Source organism: Haliotis asinina, chromosome 5 (genome assembly GCF_037392515.1).
Source record: "Haliotis asinina isolate JCU_RB_2024 chromosome 5, JCU_Hal_asi_v2, whole genome shotgun sequence".
NCBI classification, from domain to species: Eukaryota; Metazoa; Mollusca; class Gastropoda; order Lepetellida; family Haliotidae; genus Haliotis; species Haliotis asinina.
Window position 1 is genome coordinate 15186464 of NC_090284.1, and position 17111 is coordinate 15203574.

The window sequence follows — 17111 nt, forward strand, 5'->3', positions numbered from 1 at the left end:
ACTCTTTTTAAACGCACACAAAAGGTTTGGACAACATTTAGCAGTGTCTGTTTCTCAAACCCCTGAAGTAGTCGCAGTTATATTTATACAAACGCATAGGAAATTAAATATTCTACATTTCTGTGTAATGTGATATACGTACGCGAGCGGGTTCACTTTTCAAACCTTATGAAAATGTGCGCCTGAAAAATAAACTCGGCGTCCAGGGGGTTAAATCTTATGTCAGTGGACGTGCACAGAGAGCTGAAATTCATTCCATGCAGTCCGACCCCAGTTCCCTTACGTATGGAGTTCCACAGGGCTCTGTCCTGGGGCCAGTATTATTTACGTTACATGTTCAACTACTCTCAGAGGTCTTCTCTTCCCATGACTATGAATTTGATAAATATGCTGACGACACCGAAATGTCAAAATGTGGTCTTCCACAGGACTTCGATGTGGTCCAACATGACATCCAATCATGCACTGACGACGTTTTGGAATGGATGCTCAGTAAGAAACTGAAACTGAACACTGATAAAACAGAACTAATGCCACTTGGCGCACCTAACCATCTAAAACTCATTAAAGATGACTCAGCTGTGGTAGGAGAGAGTGATATTCCCTTCCAACCTTGTGTGAATTACCTAGGGGTGCACCTAGATCAATCACTCACTCTCCATAACCACATCACCAGTGTATCCCGTGCTTGCTTCCTTGAGATGCGCCGACTTGCACGGAAGACGCAGCAGTCAGTCTTGTAAATTGCTTTATCACTTCAAGGATGGACTACTGCAATTCGGTTTTCTTTTACATCTTAACGAGATCGCTGGACAATGCAGCGAGTGAGTGAGTGAGTTGAGGTTTACGCCACATTCAGCAATATTCTAGCTATATGGAAGCGGTTTGTAATCGGGTCTGGACCAGACAATCCAGTGATCAACAACATGAGCATCGATCTGAGCAATTGGGAACATATGACATGTGTCAACCAAGTCAGCGAGCCTAACCATCCGATCCCGTTAGTCGCCTCTTACGACAAACATAGTCGCCTTTTATGGTAAGCATGGGTTGCTGAAGGCCTATTCTACCCCGGACCTTCACGGGTCTGTCTCGTAATGAAGAGACGAAAGCATAATCATGTAACTCCCATGTTGCAGCATCTGCATTGACTACCTATCGCATTTCGAGGCCAAAACAAGATTGCAACACTTGTGTTTCGCCATTTTGATAGTTCACTACCGCCATATCTGTCCTGAGAACTTTCTACATACAAGGCTCCACGAACTCTCTGCTCTTCCAGTGAGAAACTGTTAAACGTCCCAAAATGCATCTTAACGTCAACAGGACAGCGCTCTTTCAAATACAGTGCGCCCTCAGTTTGGAATGCTCTTCCAAATGAATCCGCAATTCCCCTTCTCTAAGTTCATTCAAGACTGATTTAAAAACATTCTTGTTTAAACAGGCTTTCCCTTAATGTGTACTTTTCCATCCAATTTTTGAGAGAGAAATGAGCGAAGAGTCGTTTCGGAGATTAGCGCTATATAAATGTTGCCCATTGTTTATATTATTATTATTACGTCAAGACAACCAAACGCAGAATAACACCGAAGATAGTATAGATTCAGATCTAAGAGAGTAAGTGAGTTCAAATTTAAAGTCACTTTGGCAATATTTCAGCCATGTATAGATGAAAAATAGATTAATAAATAATATACAATCCTGTCAACAAAGGACAGTCAAATAACTAGAATATCACAGATACACATGTACAACTAGTAAATCAAATTACATCTAACACATTTTAGCTATAGGGGGCAACACAACACACAAACAGACTAAAGATCGCCAACAACTGAAGGAAGATCACCACACTAGGGACAGATCTAGGAGAGAAAACATGAGAAAATGAAATAAACAAAAACCTTATCTAGGTGAACAAAACCTAACCTAGGTCAACAAAACCTAACAATCACGTTACAATCCTGAAACATCATTCGCTTTGTAAATGTACTATATATATATAAGTTTCCTGATCGGCTTGCGTTGTTTGAGTGTTTTATGAGAGCAACTTTACGGACTTTTACTGTGTAAGATCTGCTTGAGAAGTATGTGCGTGTACTCGCCAAAATCGATGTCTTGTATTGGACACCTACTTGGGTTCTGATATTCATGTAGAAATAACTAAATATCCCAGCTAAAACCATGACATTCAGCCCTTCGAAATTTGTGACTTCTTCTGACAGATATTCTCTCAGATGTTTGGCTGTCGTGTATTTGTTTACGTCTAACTTCTTTGAGTGGCATTTTAGAAGTTCAGATGAACAAAATATAACAATACTTTATTTATAACTTCTTTATAGAACTTCTTTATTACGTGCGTTCGTGCGACGTTTTTATAAGGATTCTTGTCAAGCAAGACAACGGTACTCACGCAGGAAAGAAGTTGAACATTATCCATAAAGTATTAAAGTATTGTTCTAGTTTGTTCACTTCTAAACTCATGATTGTGTGAACTTATGAAACACAAAACCCCGTGAGAAGTAATTCAAACCAAAGGTAGGCAAATACGCTGTTGCCTTTGCTACGGGTATATTGTATCTCGTTATACCCCTCGTTAGCGGGACACAGAGGTTTTTTCGTTGGTTTTTTTGTGTGTTGTTTTGTTTTTTTTAACACGGCATGTCGTCGCACTGATATTTGCAAACATGTTCTAGCTAAAAAACATGGTCAATATAACATTCATGTCTAAAATACAAGAAAAACCGACAGTTTTATATTCGTTCATGTGGAAACTATGTGTTGTCTTTGAGCCATTCCTCACACTTATGAAGAGGACTTCAAAACAGGAACATAAATTAAATGAAAAATGATTATGAAGTAGTGGCCCGTGGCTCTCGCGGCTGTCTCGAGAAGTCGATGTTCAGTTTACTACGAGTCGTTGGGACTTTGTTCGCAAAAGGATTTTGTGTGAAAGCAATACAGATAAACATATGTTTCACAATAAACAAGTGTATTCGAAATCGAACATTAATTAAGTGTACGAATCAGCATATATTACTGCAGTGCAAAATCGAAATGGCAGTACAGGTACAATTACAATCAAGAAATATAGAAGCAATGATTAGAATGAATACAATGAATACAACATCCAAGTAGAAACATGATCTTCACGTAAGTGATCTTCTGTGTAATGTAATCTCACGTGATATACAAAGTGAGATTCCGGTAACAACTTTCTGCCAGACATGGCTGGACAGTTCTGGTTACGTCGGTGTTCGGTCAGGAGGTGTAAAGATGACACCGTAGTTACAATATGATTCTCCAAAGGGGGAACGCGCAGTTTATAATGTCATATTAACGCTGTTCAAAATGATTTTAATTTTGTATGTATTTGTACTACATGTAGAAAACTGAGATGTTTGTTTAATAACAAAAACATATATATGTCGACCAGAGAAACCTGATCATCTGATGCCATTGGGTGTAAAAGATGTGTCCAAATATATCTGTGACTCTTTGAATTAAGAAGTGAATAATTAAGGCAAATATTTATTGTCTATCCTGGATGAAGTTCCGAACCGTTGAACTCCTGAAGATTCGGGTTAGAATTGATCTTCAGTAAACCATGCTTGTCATAAGGGGCGACTAACGGGATTGGGTGGTCAGGCTTGCTGCCACATATCACCGTATCCCATCTGCGCAGATCGATGTTGGAAGTTGTTGAAATTGTCATATAAATGGAATATACTCACTCACTCACTCACTCACTCACTCACTCACTCACTCACTCACTCACTCACTCACTCACTCACTCACTCACTCACTCACTCACTCACTCACTCACTCACTCACTCACTCATCTAGTCAAAAGATCATATCGCTGCTGGAGAGAGCTTTATTCCATGATGTATCTACACGAATTAGACAGTAAAATGTTGCCCTACATGTTGATGAGAATTGTCCATTTCTTGTCAAACTTTACAAACAAGTCAGTGAATGTCTTCAAAATGTTCATACACACAACATACCTTTGTGAACACAAGTCAGCAAACATACGTTTCCCACTTTTATGTTTTGAGGATGTCTTTGTGTGAGGAAGTACGTGGCAGATATATTTGTATTGTCAAAACACATACTGGTAACATTTTAGCGTTTACCAAACCGTGTTTGCACATGTGTGTTACGTAAAGGATCAAACCGACACCGAAGTTTTGATCAAGCTTATGTACCGACCTAAGGTATACTTTTAATACTTTGATATAATCGTAATATTCGGTATTTACTGTTGATATCGATTTGGATGCGACATTCGTCACCACTCGCCCCTTCCTCTAACCTCCGAGAAGACACGTCCTCGTCTCGATGCTTGTTATGTGCCAAAATACGTCAAATCAATCAGAACGCGCGTAATGACTGTCGTGCTTTGATACAAATAATCCAAAGTCCTTAAATCGTTTATGACACATGTCACTGTTTACAAAAATCATTAAAAACGTATATCGCTACCTTCAAAGTTGAATGAACGTAGCTAACCGAATTGTACAGTCTAATGTGAAATTTGTATATAAGAATAATGGGATTGAAGTGATGGATTCATATACACGAACGTTCGTTTGATTACATAACGTCTCTCGTGGGATTCAACTGAGTGTATTTGTGAAGATTTTACAAGTTTGGTTTGGAGACTGTACGTGCGCTTCAGAAAATGATAGTTTAGGTTTCGAAATATTTATCAAACTGAACCTTGCGGTCATTTTTGAGTATCTGTTTTTGTTTATCTATTTAATGGAGCTTAAAAGTATCATTTCATTTGCATATTCAATAAAACAAATCCCATAAGTTTAAATTTAGTTTACAGGCCAGAGTTTACCCCAATGGAATGGCTGTTCATAGCCTGCATATTCTATTTTAAGATATGGTTACTCTAGAAGTCTATAGGAAAATATCTGGATTTGATGTCGTGTAACCTGCACTTGTTGAATTACGTGTCCGCCACATGGAATACTTCTGGAGTTACCTCCCTTATTCCATTCGCGCACTGCGCCATAATGGGTTTTCTCTTATATGTAGAATAAATGTTACGCAAACTCGTAACTACCTAACAATACCGACGACAGATAAGAAAAGAAAACTTCAACAGGTTCATGGTAAAATTAGGCAATATGATATTTCTTTTTAATTTCTGCTTATTCTTGCCCTCACTCCGTTTAACCGGAAGCTGGTAGGAGGAATGTAGGCGAAGAACGATCTGAATACCACGAGTGGTGCTTATAATGTTGAATAAAGCATATTTCACGTGAATAATTATTACGTACGGGGTTTCAAATATGAGTGCACGCCAATGTGAGGAAATGGGAGTGTACCTATGATGGCAGCGATAGTTTATTTTGACATGAAAATTATTTTTGAACCGAAGCGAGGAAAGTACGTTGCCAACCTATGCTCGCTTCGCTGCATTTAAGAACAGTGGTTTTGTTCTCTATGCTGCACAGACCTATTTGCGCTACAGTTTGCCTGTGTCAGAAGCCTGATATTTCGTTGATTACTACGGTATACCGCAACAAAGCTGGAAGGCTGATATTGAAAATAGCCCCAAGGGATCTTTCTATAAACAAGACACTCCAACTTTTGAAGACTTGAAATCTTCTCTTCCCAGGTTATATTTACTATCCTATTCTGAAATACAGAACATATAATCACAATCTCCCGGTAGAAACCGGTTTTTGGAATGGTATTGCTAGAGAAAACAGAACATATAAACTTTGCAGTTCACCAGCAATAGGCCATGAATTACTTATTTAAATGTGAAATCCTTCCTGATATTTACCAACGCGATATAGACAGCAAATCATTTAATAGGTTTTAAATTTATGGCATTACTGTGTTTCATTTTAGACTGTTCTTCATGTCATTTTGTCATATTTGTTGAGCTGTATTTAAATGAATTGTATGATTTTCTCTTGTACCACCAACGTGGTTATATGAGAATAGATTGAACTGAACTGAATTGTTTGTTCATGCTGCACAGGGGTAGACGATGGGGCAAAATTAGCGATGGAGTGTTGGGTCCGCAACACATTTCTAATGGTCCATGGTAAATGCAAAACTTTCAAAAGGTATGATATGTGTTTTTAAACTGAGACCAGCACACTTGATTTCCCTATAATGTATACATTTGTGGAAACAACAGCACTTTGATGTCTAAAATATGTCTGGGTGATTCTAGAGGCTTTGTGTGGTATATTATAACTCGTTCCACATAAAAAACCACTTTGTTTCAAAATGTAGATAAAAGTGTTTAATCCGGCTTATGACATACCATTTTAGGTCAGGGGTTGACTCATGGTCAGATTTGAATTTGAATTCCGGCATTTCCCCAAATGCAGCAAGTACATAATTTGATTCGGAATGGCCAATATCCCACCCCCTCCTTTCCGGACAAACAGATGATGGTGAGGTATGTCCTTTGCAGTTTTGGAGACACTCCTTACATTTTGTGCAGGGTGTTTCACCTGACGTATTTTCAGTTAATTGAATCTATTATTGTTCATGGCCACTAGTATAGTGATCTGCCTTCCGTTGTTGGCAATGTATAGCCTGAATTTTATATTGTATCGTCATGTATAGTTTAGAGGAAAGCGTCCTCCCAAAATCCTGCGTACCCTTGTCAGGGAAGCCGCCATTTTGAAAGAAATCGGTCATCGGTAGTGATGTCACACTTCAACATTGGTGAAGGTCGGTTGAACAAGAGTAAAACACAATGGCCATAATATCATTCCGATTTCAGTACTGAAATGTATATTTTGAATATCGTTCTGATATTTTTTTCATGTAACTGACTTCAGTATCTACATATATCCATGTTCAACACCATATCCCATGTAGATATAATGTATGCGTTTTCTATTCTTTGAAAGCTTTTGATTGTTTGAATATTTAGATGGGAAATTGACTCAGTAAGTGTTCTATACCACATTTTAAGCCTAGATCTATACAAGTGTTGGAAGAACACACGTAGCCATCACTGCAACATGTGCTTTAGTTAATTGATGTACAATATTCAATACGTTGGGGTAAATATTGCAGTTTCATGTGAACAGGTTAACAAACAGCGATTTAATTCCAACTTATAAGTAAAACTGATAATATTAATGAAAATGATTTGTATATTTTATGAAATGTAGAGGCACACATATTGAAAGGAATTGTCTTGTTCATTGCATAGGTTTGTGTCGTTTTCTACACAAAACAATTATGAACATTGATTGACCATATGCGAGTTTTTCAAACGTTTTATGATTCATTATCATTTTTTAGATAATGAAGTCAATTCAAATTCGACTAAAACATATCTGATGGCAAAATATCTAACGCAAACAATATTTATACGAAAATTGTTTAAAATATGTAAACCAGGTCATGTCTTAATTTGAACAAACCTTACGTCCATATTCTGCAGCTAATAGTTCTGTACTGAAAAAGCCATCTCTTTGTACCTTTCATTGCATACTTCTGAAGTGAAATAATTACTTACTCACAAGAAGAAAAGTCTATTTCCTAAATGACTATTCAGCTAATATTCAGATGTTGTGAAGTTTTCATTTGCGTAAAATTGATGACAGACAGGTGCGCGTGTTGCTCACAGTAACATACGTAGTAAAACCGTGTAATTGTTGATATATGCAGGACACTATTTCAGTGGTAAAACCATTCATTTTATGTTTTGTCTAAAAAGTCTTGAATTCTGACACAGAAGCCGAGATGTTTTTACACTGAGTGGAAATTAGGTTAGATATATACTAATCAGCAAACCAGTGTCGTCTTTTCCGACGTCACAAAATGCATGAAACATGCCATGACGTGAACTAAAATGTCGCATTATTTTCAGTTATTTCATTTGAAAACGTGGCTGTTACTCCGTTAATAATTATGCAAAATTAATCAAAACACATGTACACAAACAGCACAATATGGGAATTTAAGAACTATATTATGTATCGGATAGGTCCACCCAGACCGCTATTGTCTGCTTTCTGATGTAATACATTGGCATCGTGAAACTACCAAAAGGTATCCTCTTAAACTGGGGAACTTTGTATTGGAATAGTTTGGTTCACTGTGAACAAAACATAACGAGAATAAAGTTCGTATCCACAGCAAATTGTCTCCATGTGATCCGAGTTACATTGACCTCATGTAAAGCATAGCGGAGTTACTCACCCTTATTTTTATACGTGCATGACCTCTCTGTCGACGTTTGACGTCATAGAAGAAAATCGATTTTTGACATTTATTGCAGGTCATTTTTTTATTTTGTGCATATGACGTTATGCATTAGCACATACATCCATTTCATACACACTTATGTCGTTGAGATGTATTTTATTTTATTTGCTCACGCTCTCCGCAAAGATGCCAAATTACCCCAAACTCGTAGCAGAGTGCTTTTATTGGTGCATGATAAAAACGGAGAAATTTACTGTTTTTTATGCACACAAAAGTTTTGGACAACATTTAGCAGTGTATATTTCACAAACCCCCGAAGTAGTCGCAGTTATGTTTATACCAACGGATAGGAAATTAAATATTCTACATTTCTGTGCAATTTTATAGCCGTAGGCAGATCCAGGACCACGCGAGCGCAAATCTCGCACAAGGTTCACATCTCAAACCTTACGGAAATATGCGTCTGAAAAAAACTCGGCATCAAGGGGTTAAGGACGAATTGTTCATGCCGGTGTCGCTAGATAGTGTTTCAGGGATACTGGACATCAACTATTCAAAACAATGAAAGGCTAAGGCAATTGGAAAAAGATGTTCAAACATGAATTTGTTTGTCAACACCAGTTGACTCCCGCTGTAGAAGTACAAACGTATAGTAAAAGGTTCATTTACGAGGCAGTAATATCACTCAATCAATGTACTAAAGTGCAGTGTACTAAAATACACTGAGTACTTTGAGGGAAGTCAAACCCGGGATATCATCATGAGGAGCAGACGCTTTACAGAGGCAAACCTCCTTTATACAGAATAACCCTATAAATGGTGTGTTTTCTGGCTTGTATGAAACTGAAGAATGTTATGATCTCATTCCACGTGGCAGCTCAGCATCATCGTAGACAGCGTGGGTTGTCGTCACCCGCGGCTGATCAATAAAACAAGTTGAAGCGTTTGTTCGTCCTGATCAGTAAATGGCCATGACTACACAGTAGTTGTATAGTGTCTGGAGTCTCGCGACGGGCGTGCTGTTCGTGTTATTACGTAACTTAACATACCGTTAAATTACAAGAGAAATGTTTGTGCCTTGGCTATGAAAGTGCGCAACAGCTTATGTATGAATCAAACCTTTTGGGGGAATATTTGACATTTCAACTGTTCGCACTTATGAACAGGATCGTGCATGTAAACTGCCATATACATAAGAGTATACTATTTAGCGGGCTACCAATCTCCATTCGAATTTTTATTCTTGTTGCTTGACATTCTGTGTGCCCATGTTTTGGAACGGCGATGTAGCCTAATGGAACTGATTGTGGCGCTGTCAGTGTATCGAGTACATCACACAGATCTCAGCAAAGCAACAATTTAACCATCTTACCATCTCCTTTTCTTTTATAGTGCCTTGAAAAAAGAATGTGAAGTTTCTTTTTTTTGACTCAGTATATTTGTACTTTACGTCGAAAATTGAGATGTATATTTAATATGTTTGACAAAAATAATTATGAGAACCTATTTTTATTATTATGATTATTTATTCTCGTCTGATGACACTGGGTGTATATCCAGATGTGTCTGAGAATCTTCGAATTGAGAAGCAACCAAATAGGACAGATATTTATTTCTATCCTTCAAGACGGCCTAAGTCGTTGACCAGTTATGATGTATATTTAAGATATCAAACTATCTGAAAAAAATATAGCTTATATTTCAGAGATCACTTTTTACCCTTGCATTGTATGCTTAACTGATATTTTAGTGATTTTCAACATCACTTGTATTATTTTCGGTGTGTTGCACAACGAGAGACCTGCTTTCGTCACGAATGCCAGCAACATTGCTGATGCGGCGTTAAGCAACATTCACTCACTCACTCACTCACTCACTCACTCACTCACCCACTCAGGGGTGATGTATCATATTTATAGTTTTGCCATACATTAATTTAAGAATATCAGCAATATTTTTATTGCAACGTTGAATGCACTATATGCAGCAAAAAAGGAATACATCCTTTGCTCTAATTTCATATAACACGTACAAGTCATCTTAAAGGTTATTGCACCATCACGCATCTCGTGGCACTTGCTTCTTTCACCTGTTCGATAGATCAAAGTCCAGTTGATCCACATCTTATTAACTCGAGAACTGGTTTTATCGAAGGTAGCATGTGAGGTAGTGAGTGAGCGAGTGAGTCAAGATTTAACGTCACAACGGCAATATTTCAGCCATATCGTGACGAGATTATATGTGACATTGAAATGAAATGTGTGCATGATATAAAAACCTGTGGTCAAAGGCAAAAGACACTACTATAATATCACAATTCGAAATATCAACCCTCCATTCCTTCAACAGTCAGACTGCTTAAACAAATAAAATAAACAAAATACATAAATAATGGTATCACGCTCTCTCTCTCTCTCTCTCTCTCTCTCTCTCTCTCTCTCTCTCTCTCTCTCTCTCACACACACACACACACACATACATACATCCGTATATGTGACATTATGGCGGTACGTACACTTGTGAATCTAGCTAAGTCCACGCACGCACGCACGCACGCACGCACGCACGCACGCACATCATCATCACCACCACCTCTGACTTCCGCACGTTTACCTAACCTGTAGATGCCCTATAACGTTTGAAATTACGTTCATTTTATGCAATTTTATGCTACTCATAGTTGCGTTTTCCGTTAGTATATATTTGTACTAAACTACACTCGAAACATTTACACGTTATTAATTCGACGCTAGATTATACTTCTGCATAAATGACTGTACCATAAATATAAATAAAATTATTTCATAGGCAGATGTGAGTCGTTTCATCTCAGTGAATGACAGGTTTTTACAGTTTCCTATCAAATACTTTGCATAAAATTAATTGTTCTCAGCTCGGAATGGTTAAAATATTGCTGATGTGACGATAAATTTTATCTCATCCACTCATTCACTCACTCCATGTTACGGGTCGTTTTCGAGAATTTTAATTTGTGAGAATGAATTAATGGCTCTGTTAGTGGCAGTACCTTCAAATGGGGTTAAAGTAGGGTAAATTATTGAGAAAGTATATGGGTTACTGAAGAACAGTTGTAACCCTGATCTTCATGGGTATACAGCGTGGTTATCATATTACACCGTTGTGCATAGTTGTCGAATATTGGTGATAGATGATAATTTCAAATTCTGTTTCTGTAATATTCTAGTTGTTTTCACTGTTCCTTGTTGACAAGTTTCTATACGTTTCAGTCATAATGTGTTTGACATAAGGCAAAGGTGACAATAAATATAAAGTCCCTCTCCTATGTGTAATATTTATGAAGTACTACAGACATCAAATATTTACAACCAGAAAATGCATTAGTATTCCCAAACAAGTACAGTAAATGTAAACAGAAAGTTAAATTATACTTACAATGAAATATTGAGCACAGAAAATATCGATTTGATAACTGACAGCTACCAGCATCAGGTGACAAGAACTTCCAGCTGTGTTTTATTGCATTGCTTGACATTATTAATGGCTTTCTTTATCCCATCCATACAAAAATGTGCATACATTATATACAGTTCATAAGGTCGTATCAATGTATTGATAACCATAACCTAATAATTGCGCGAAACGTATGACACCCATCGATTGATTTATCTAGGCACACGCAGAGACCGTGTGTTCCTGTATTTCAGAATGTCTTTTGTTTCCTTATAAATAACAATAAATTGTATCACCAATTGCTACAAGAATTCAACTCGTATCGGGGCAGAATGAATGTATTTTTAATAAATGATCATAATAATACGATCGTAACGATATCGTAACGATCGTGGTCGTCTCGTAATAATCCAGCAATATCACGGTGGAAGACTCAGAAATGAGAATCGCGCAGTTATCTACCTTGACATCAAGACAGACACACAGAAAGAAAACCGACTGAAGGCTGTATAGGTTTTCAAAATCTAAGAGAGAAGACATGCATGAAGATATTCTGAATTAAACCCCTAACAATCATGTTACAGTCATGTTACAACCATGTTGCAATCCTGAAACAACGTTTAAACTAAGATGTTAACACAATTATGGAAGCGACGGCCACCCTCCCTCGAACTCTAGTTTCATCACGCTTAGATTACTGTAATGATGTACTATGTCGTGTCTCATATGAACAATTACAGCGCCTCCAGAAAATACAGTCACATTGCTGTCAAAAGGGTCTTTCCCAAAAACGTTGCTTAAGTCATCTGTGTTCTAAACACGTTCTGTGTTGTGTTGTTATTTCCGATGTATGACTCACCAACTTGCAGAAGGCGCATCAAACAACTATTTTATATATAGGTCTATCATCATGATCTGATTTTCGTGTGCCTGAAATACCAACCTTCTTTACCTCCTAACAGCTCCGAGTCATAGTGTACGTTACTGTCGTTTATAGGGTGTGGGAAAATTGTCTTCAGAACATTTAGAATCTTAGACTCGATGAGGTGGAAATGTTTTCTTGGAGTGTAACCATCCCGTACAGAACGAACGAGCGTCACCACTCCCGGAGTGAATGGCTGTGAGAGGATAGTCTGGAGGTGGTTAGTGGTTTGGTCTATCTCCTCCTCGTCCACACTGTGGAACACGACGAACGTACTATTGGGGTCATTTTTTCCTGTGCATAACATCATGCCATCGTTTCGATTAAAGGATGTAGTCCGTGGGGACTGATTCATACATACACCTACAATGATAAGTTCCTCCAGCTGACGCTCGTTCAGGAGAAGAAGTTTGTCTATCAGACGACGAAGCATGAAATGAGTAGATTCGGAGGGAAGACACATTACACTCATAGTTTTCTGCAATTCGTTGTAAAGTTTCCCAATAACTGCATTTCTCATAGAAAGTGAATCAGAACATGAACTGTCACTCTTGGCTCTTAAGCTGTTGCACATCTTGAGATGCATGAGTGTAATCTTTAACAAGTCATGGAAGAATTTATCCGCCAGCATTTCATCCTGAGCATTGTCAACACACAAAAGCTTCTGTATAATGGATGATATGTCGTTGATGTCATCTTGGCTCATCCCAGCATTGTAGAGAGGTGTTGAAACAGCTTCACAAGCATAGAAGTCCTCGTCAATGTCCACGATGACACTATCACTTGCCTTGATCCAGTTGCCGGACCTGGTCAGTTCTTTAGCCTTCTCTGTACTCACGAACTCCACAGTGCCCATTAAGATCATGTCCAGACATCTCGACTCAGGTATAGACACATACTCTTCATCTTTATTCTCAAAATTTGGAACAACCCAAGCACATTTTGTATCCATCGTAATATAGTCAGATTCTGCACAGGCACACAGTTCTTGTATGTGCTCGTCTTCATCAGACTTCCCTTCATTGTACATTATCCCCGCCCTCAATCGGACAGACACATAGGGTTCGTTGTTGTCATGGAGGTAGCCTCCAGCATCATACGGGGGCCACACCCAAATGAAACGATTGATCAACCCTGTTGCTGCAGCAGCCTGGAAATATGACATTCAGTAATCAATTAAGGGGAATATATATTAGGAAACTTCTTTTTTTTAAGCAAATTGATAATTTTCATATACTGTAAGTACATTTTTTAAATTACTTGTACTCAGGAAGTTTAACATTTCAAATATTTGTGCCTTTTGGCTTCCTCCTTAAACAATCAATATTCAGGCTGCATTCATGGGTCTATCTGCCCCAGTGATCACAACGATCTTGCATGAATATACATGTACTGACAAGAGGTTAGGGTCCCACCCACTGCCTGACACTGTTTGGAGCTATTGTACCGGAATAAAGACGTCGTTAGCCTCCATCATTAGCTTCACCTCCTTCTTGCTGCTTGGCAACCGGAAGAGAGGCATCTTCCTCCAAAACTCTGCGAATGCGGCGTCCGAATGACCGTCAATGTGCAGCTGTGGAAGAGAGTGTAGTCTGCAGATAAAGGCTCCTCAACGCAATAATACATGATTCTAATTTACCAAAAGCAAACTTCACATTTACAGCTAACATGCCCTGATATAATTGAAATGGTATTCCATGAGGCCTTACATCACTCACTCCGTCAAAAGCATTGTCCTTTGGATAGGGTTCCTCTGAACTGGCAACAACAAATATATCTTTGCCTTTTGAATTATATGTAATGGTATCATGCAATGATCATAATAAGTATGAATACCATTCTATGAAAAAATCCGTATATCCATAGGGCTGATCACGATTAATTATCAACAGTAAATATTTGGCAATTGTTTGACCAATGGGTTCAGTTACCAAAATGTTCCCTTGTTTCTTAATTGCCCCACTAGCTGCAGCCGAGAACCAGTACATCAGAGCTGCAACAGACATAAAGGTATCTGAGAGGTAGGATGAACAGTCACGCATGAGATAGATATCCTAACTGCAACAGACAAATACGGTTTATTAGTGCTGCCTCCGACAAATATTGTAAATGGCCGCAACATCTGGTACTCTGGCGTGGCAACATGCAAACGCAATAGACCCCAACCACCATTGATCACTATAGCATCTACAGTCATGTTCCAACATACTGAGCCATAGTTATTTTCCTACACTGAAATTGATCCCTACAACAATGCCTGGTACAGTTACAACCCTAAAAGACATTCGCCAGGACAGCATGAACCTCGGACACCTCAGACACCTCAGACACCTCAGACACCTCATCCTTGTCACTGTACATCTATCTAAGACAACGGCGTCGTTGTAAGACAGTTACTTTTCAAGATCAGCGCTTGGCGACAATGTAGGACAATGACTCGTACCAGGGCATGCTTACACAACTTCCTTATAATTGCAACATGGTCTTCTGCAGAAAGGTACACTGCCATCTAAGATCATACTGTTTACAGATGTTTCTACGAAGTAAATGCTTCATCGTAACACTATGACTGTGTCATGTACTTCTGCAGTGGCGTCCCCAAAGTACAACGTTCCAACAACATTCTTTGACAATTACAGCATGTTCTGTTCTTACCACACGCTCCGAGCAACAGAAAAGCGTCACTTTTATACATCATGACCATATTAGGAGAATATGTTCTCTTACATGAATTGCAACACCTTATCGGTAAAAGATTGGTGCCTTGTGTCGGGTTTTCAAAACACTATCTCACGACAGAATCATATGACACGTATACCTACTACATCGAAATCAATACAGTTCCTTCATCATTGCGTGACCAGTATAGCATGTTCTGTTCTCCTTGCACCACTATCTTCTCAACAGAAAAGCCTTACTTCTCCATCTTAAGACCCTATGAGTACAATATGTTCTTCTACAATAACTTTTCTATAACCAACAACTTATCGGTAAAAAAGCGATGCCTTCGGTCACATTTCCAAAATAATATCTCGTCACAACAGCATGCTCGCCTTCAGTGACGTCCTTACACCACCATCTGCTCCACGCCTACGACAAAGACTCCTACCTTCGTGGTGTTCCTCCATAACGTTCACGACGCCGAATGCGGGGAGTAGGAGGCTTTGATCCATGTTTCTTTTCAACTCTGTGTGCTCCAACGTCACCATCATCAATGTCCCACCCTTATCCTTAATCCGGTGCAGCAACATCACCACGGTGGCACACAGAAACAGGAAAACGCCCAAGGTCTTCACTGATGGGAATTTCATAATGTGTGGAAGGAAGAGACCGATTCTGATGTAGTCCTGGGAGCTCAATGTTCAGTTGAGAGTGTGAAGAGAAGATGAAAAAATGATATGGGTATTTTCGTGCCAATCAGAGTGGTCGCACTGCCATGGTTAACATACAGCCAAATACTTAGTGTATCAGCAACACCTGCAGTATCACCGACGCTACATACCTGGTGAAGTCTGTCAAACTGAAGTATCTTAAACAGCCTTTTTTCCTAGTCTATTCCATAACCAACCATGTATTACTCCTGTAGTATCTGCTGATATCTATGACACCTGTAGTAAATAGGGATACTTTCATGTTGAGAACCTGAAGATACAAGCTCCGGATCACCTGTAATCTGAAGCCCACTATTGCGTTGATTATACCAACGTTTATCGAACTGAAGAACAGATGTCACGGTTACACACCATATAATGGAAAGAAAAGGCTTGCCTGAATAGGGTGCTGAGTAGGCAAGTCATTTTACACCTTTATTCGCAAACATATATTCTTATTCTAATTCTTATTCTTATTCTTATTCTTATTCTTCAGCAAAGACAGTTCCGGCTGACATGGCTTGAATGGGGCTATTTGTATGAATCCTTAGGGTTGTATCAGTTTATTGATGAATTTTAAGCCAATAACTGCAGTCTTTGTGTGAGAAAGTAACGACGCTCATCGATTGAGTTTCAGTGCAAGGAGTGATAACAGAAATTTTAAAATCTGTTTCAGTAATGTTAGATGTCGCTTTTTAGAAGTAGAGCCTGTGTACTCTGTCAGGAAAATAGAAGAATTCCTTAGTAAACAATAGTAAATATCAAGTATCATTTTTTTCGTTAGATGTTTAAGTCATAGTTTAGCAATCTAAGAGAAAACAGAAACATTTTTATAAATAAAAGGCGCACTACAAAAATTGCGTTCGAAAATGCAAAGAACCATTTCTGTAAAAAAAGAAAAACAGAGAGTGTGTTACCGAAGCAACTGTTCTTAGTCACTAATGAATTAATCGGAAAAAGGAAAGCTACACTTCTTTCCAACAACTTTCCAAAATCTGATCTTCCACTGCGATTCAGTGATTATTTTTCGGACAAGATAAGTCGGATACGAGATGACCTTGACTCATCTCCTGCCAATACACCTACGTTTTCAAGATATGACGGCCTTGTGTTTTCGTAGTTTGAATTAGTTTCGGAGAGCACAGTTCGTGACATCATCTTGCACCTAACAAAAGTTG

The 17111-nt window shown here is 38.5% G+C and overlaps 1 protein-coding gene across 1 annotated transcript; it reads right to left on the bottom strand.

The window, feature by feature from the left end:
• Window positions 1-12548: 12548 nt before the first annotated feature.
• On the bottom strand, window positions 12549-15873 carry LOC137284681 (uncharacterized). The gene is made up of 4 exons (XM_067816589.1): window positions 15672-15873; window positions 14494-14555; window positions 14010-14135; window positions 12549-13712 (listed from the first exon to the last, which is right to left on the bottom strand). The coding sequence occupies exons 1-4, from the start codon at window positions 15871-15873 to the stop codon at window positions 12549-12551; spliced, it is 1554 nt and encodes a 517-aa protein (XP_067672690.1).
• Window positions 15874-17111: the final 1238 nt, after the last annotated feature.

Excerpts from the sequence above, each read along its gene's own strand:
- LOC137284681 (XM_067816589.1), bottom strand. The coding sequence starts at position 15,873 with ATGAAATTCCCATCAGTGAAGACCTTGGGCGTTTTCCTGTTTCTGTGT. Across the intron at positions 14,136-14,493 it reads AGAAACAAGGGAACATTTTG|CTGCACATTGACGGTCATTC; the intron begins GTAACTGAACCC and ends TCTCTTCCACAG. Across the intron at positions 13,713-14,009 it reads CTAACGACGTCTTTATTCCG|GCTGCTGCAGCAACAGGGTT; the intron begins GTACAATAGCTC and ends TCATATTTCCAG.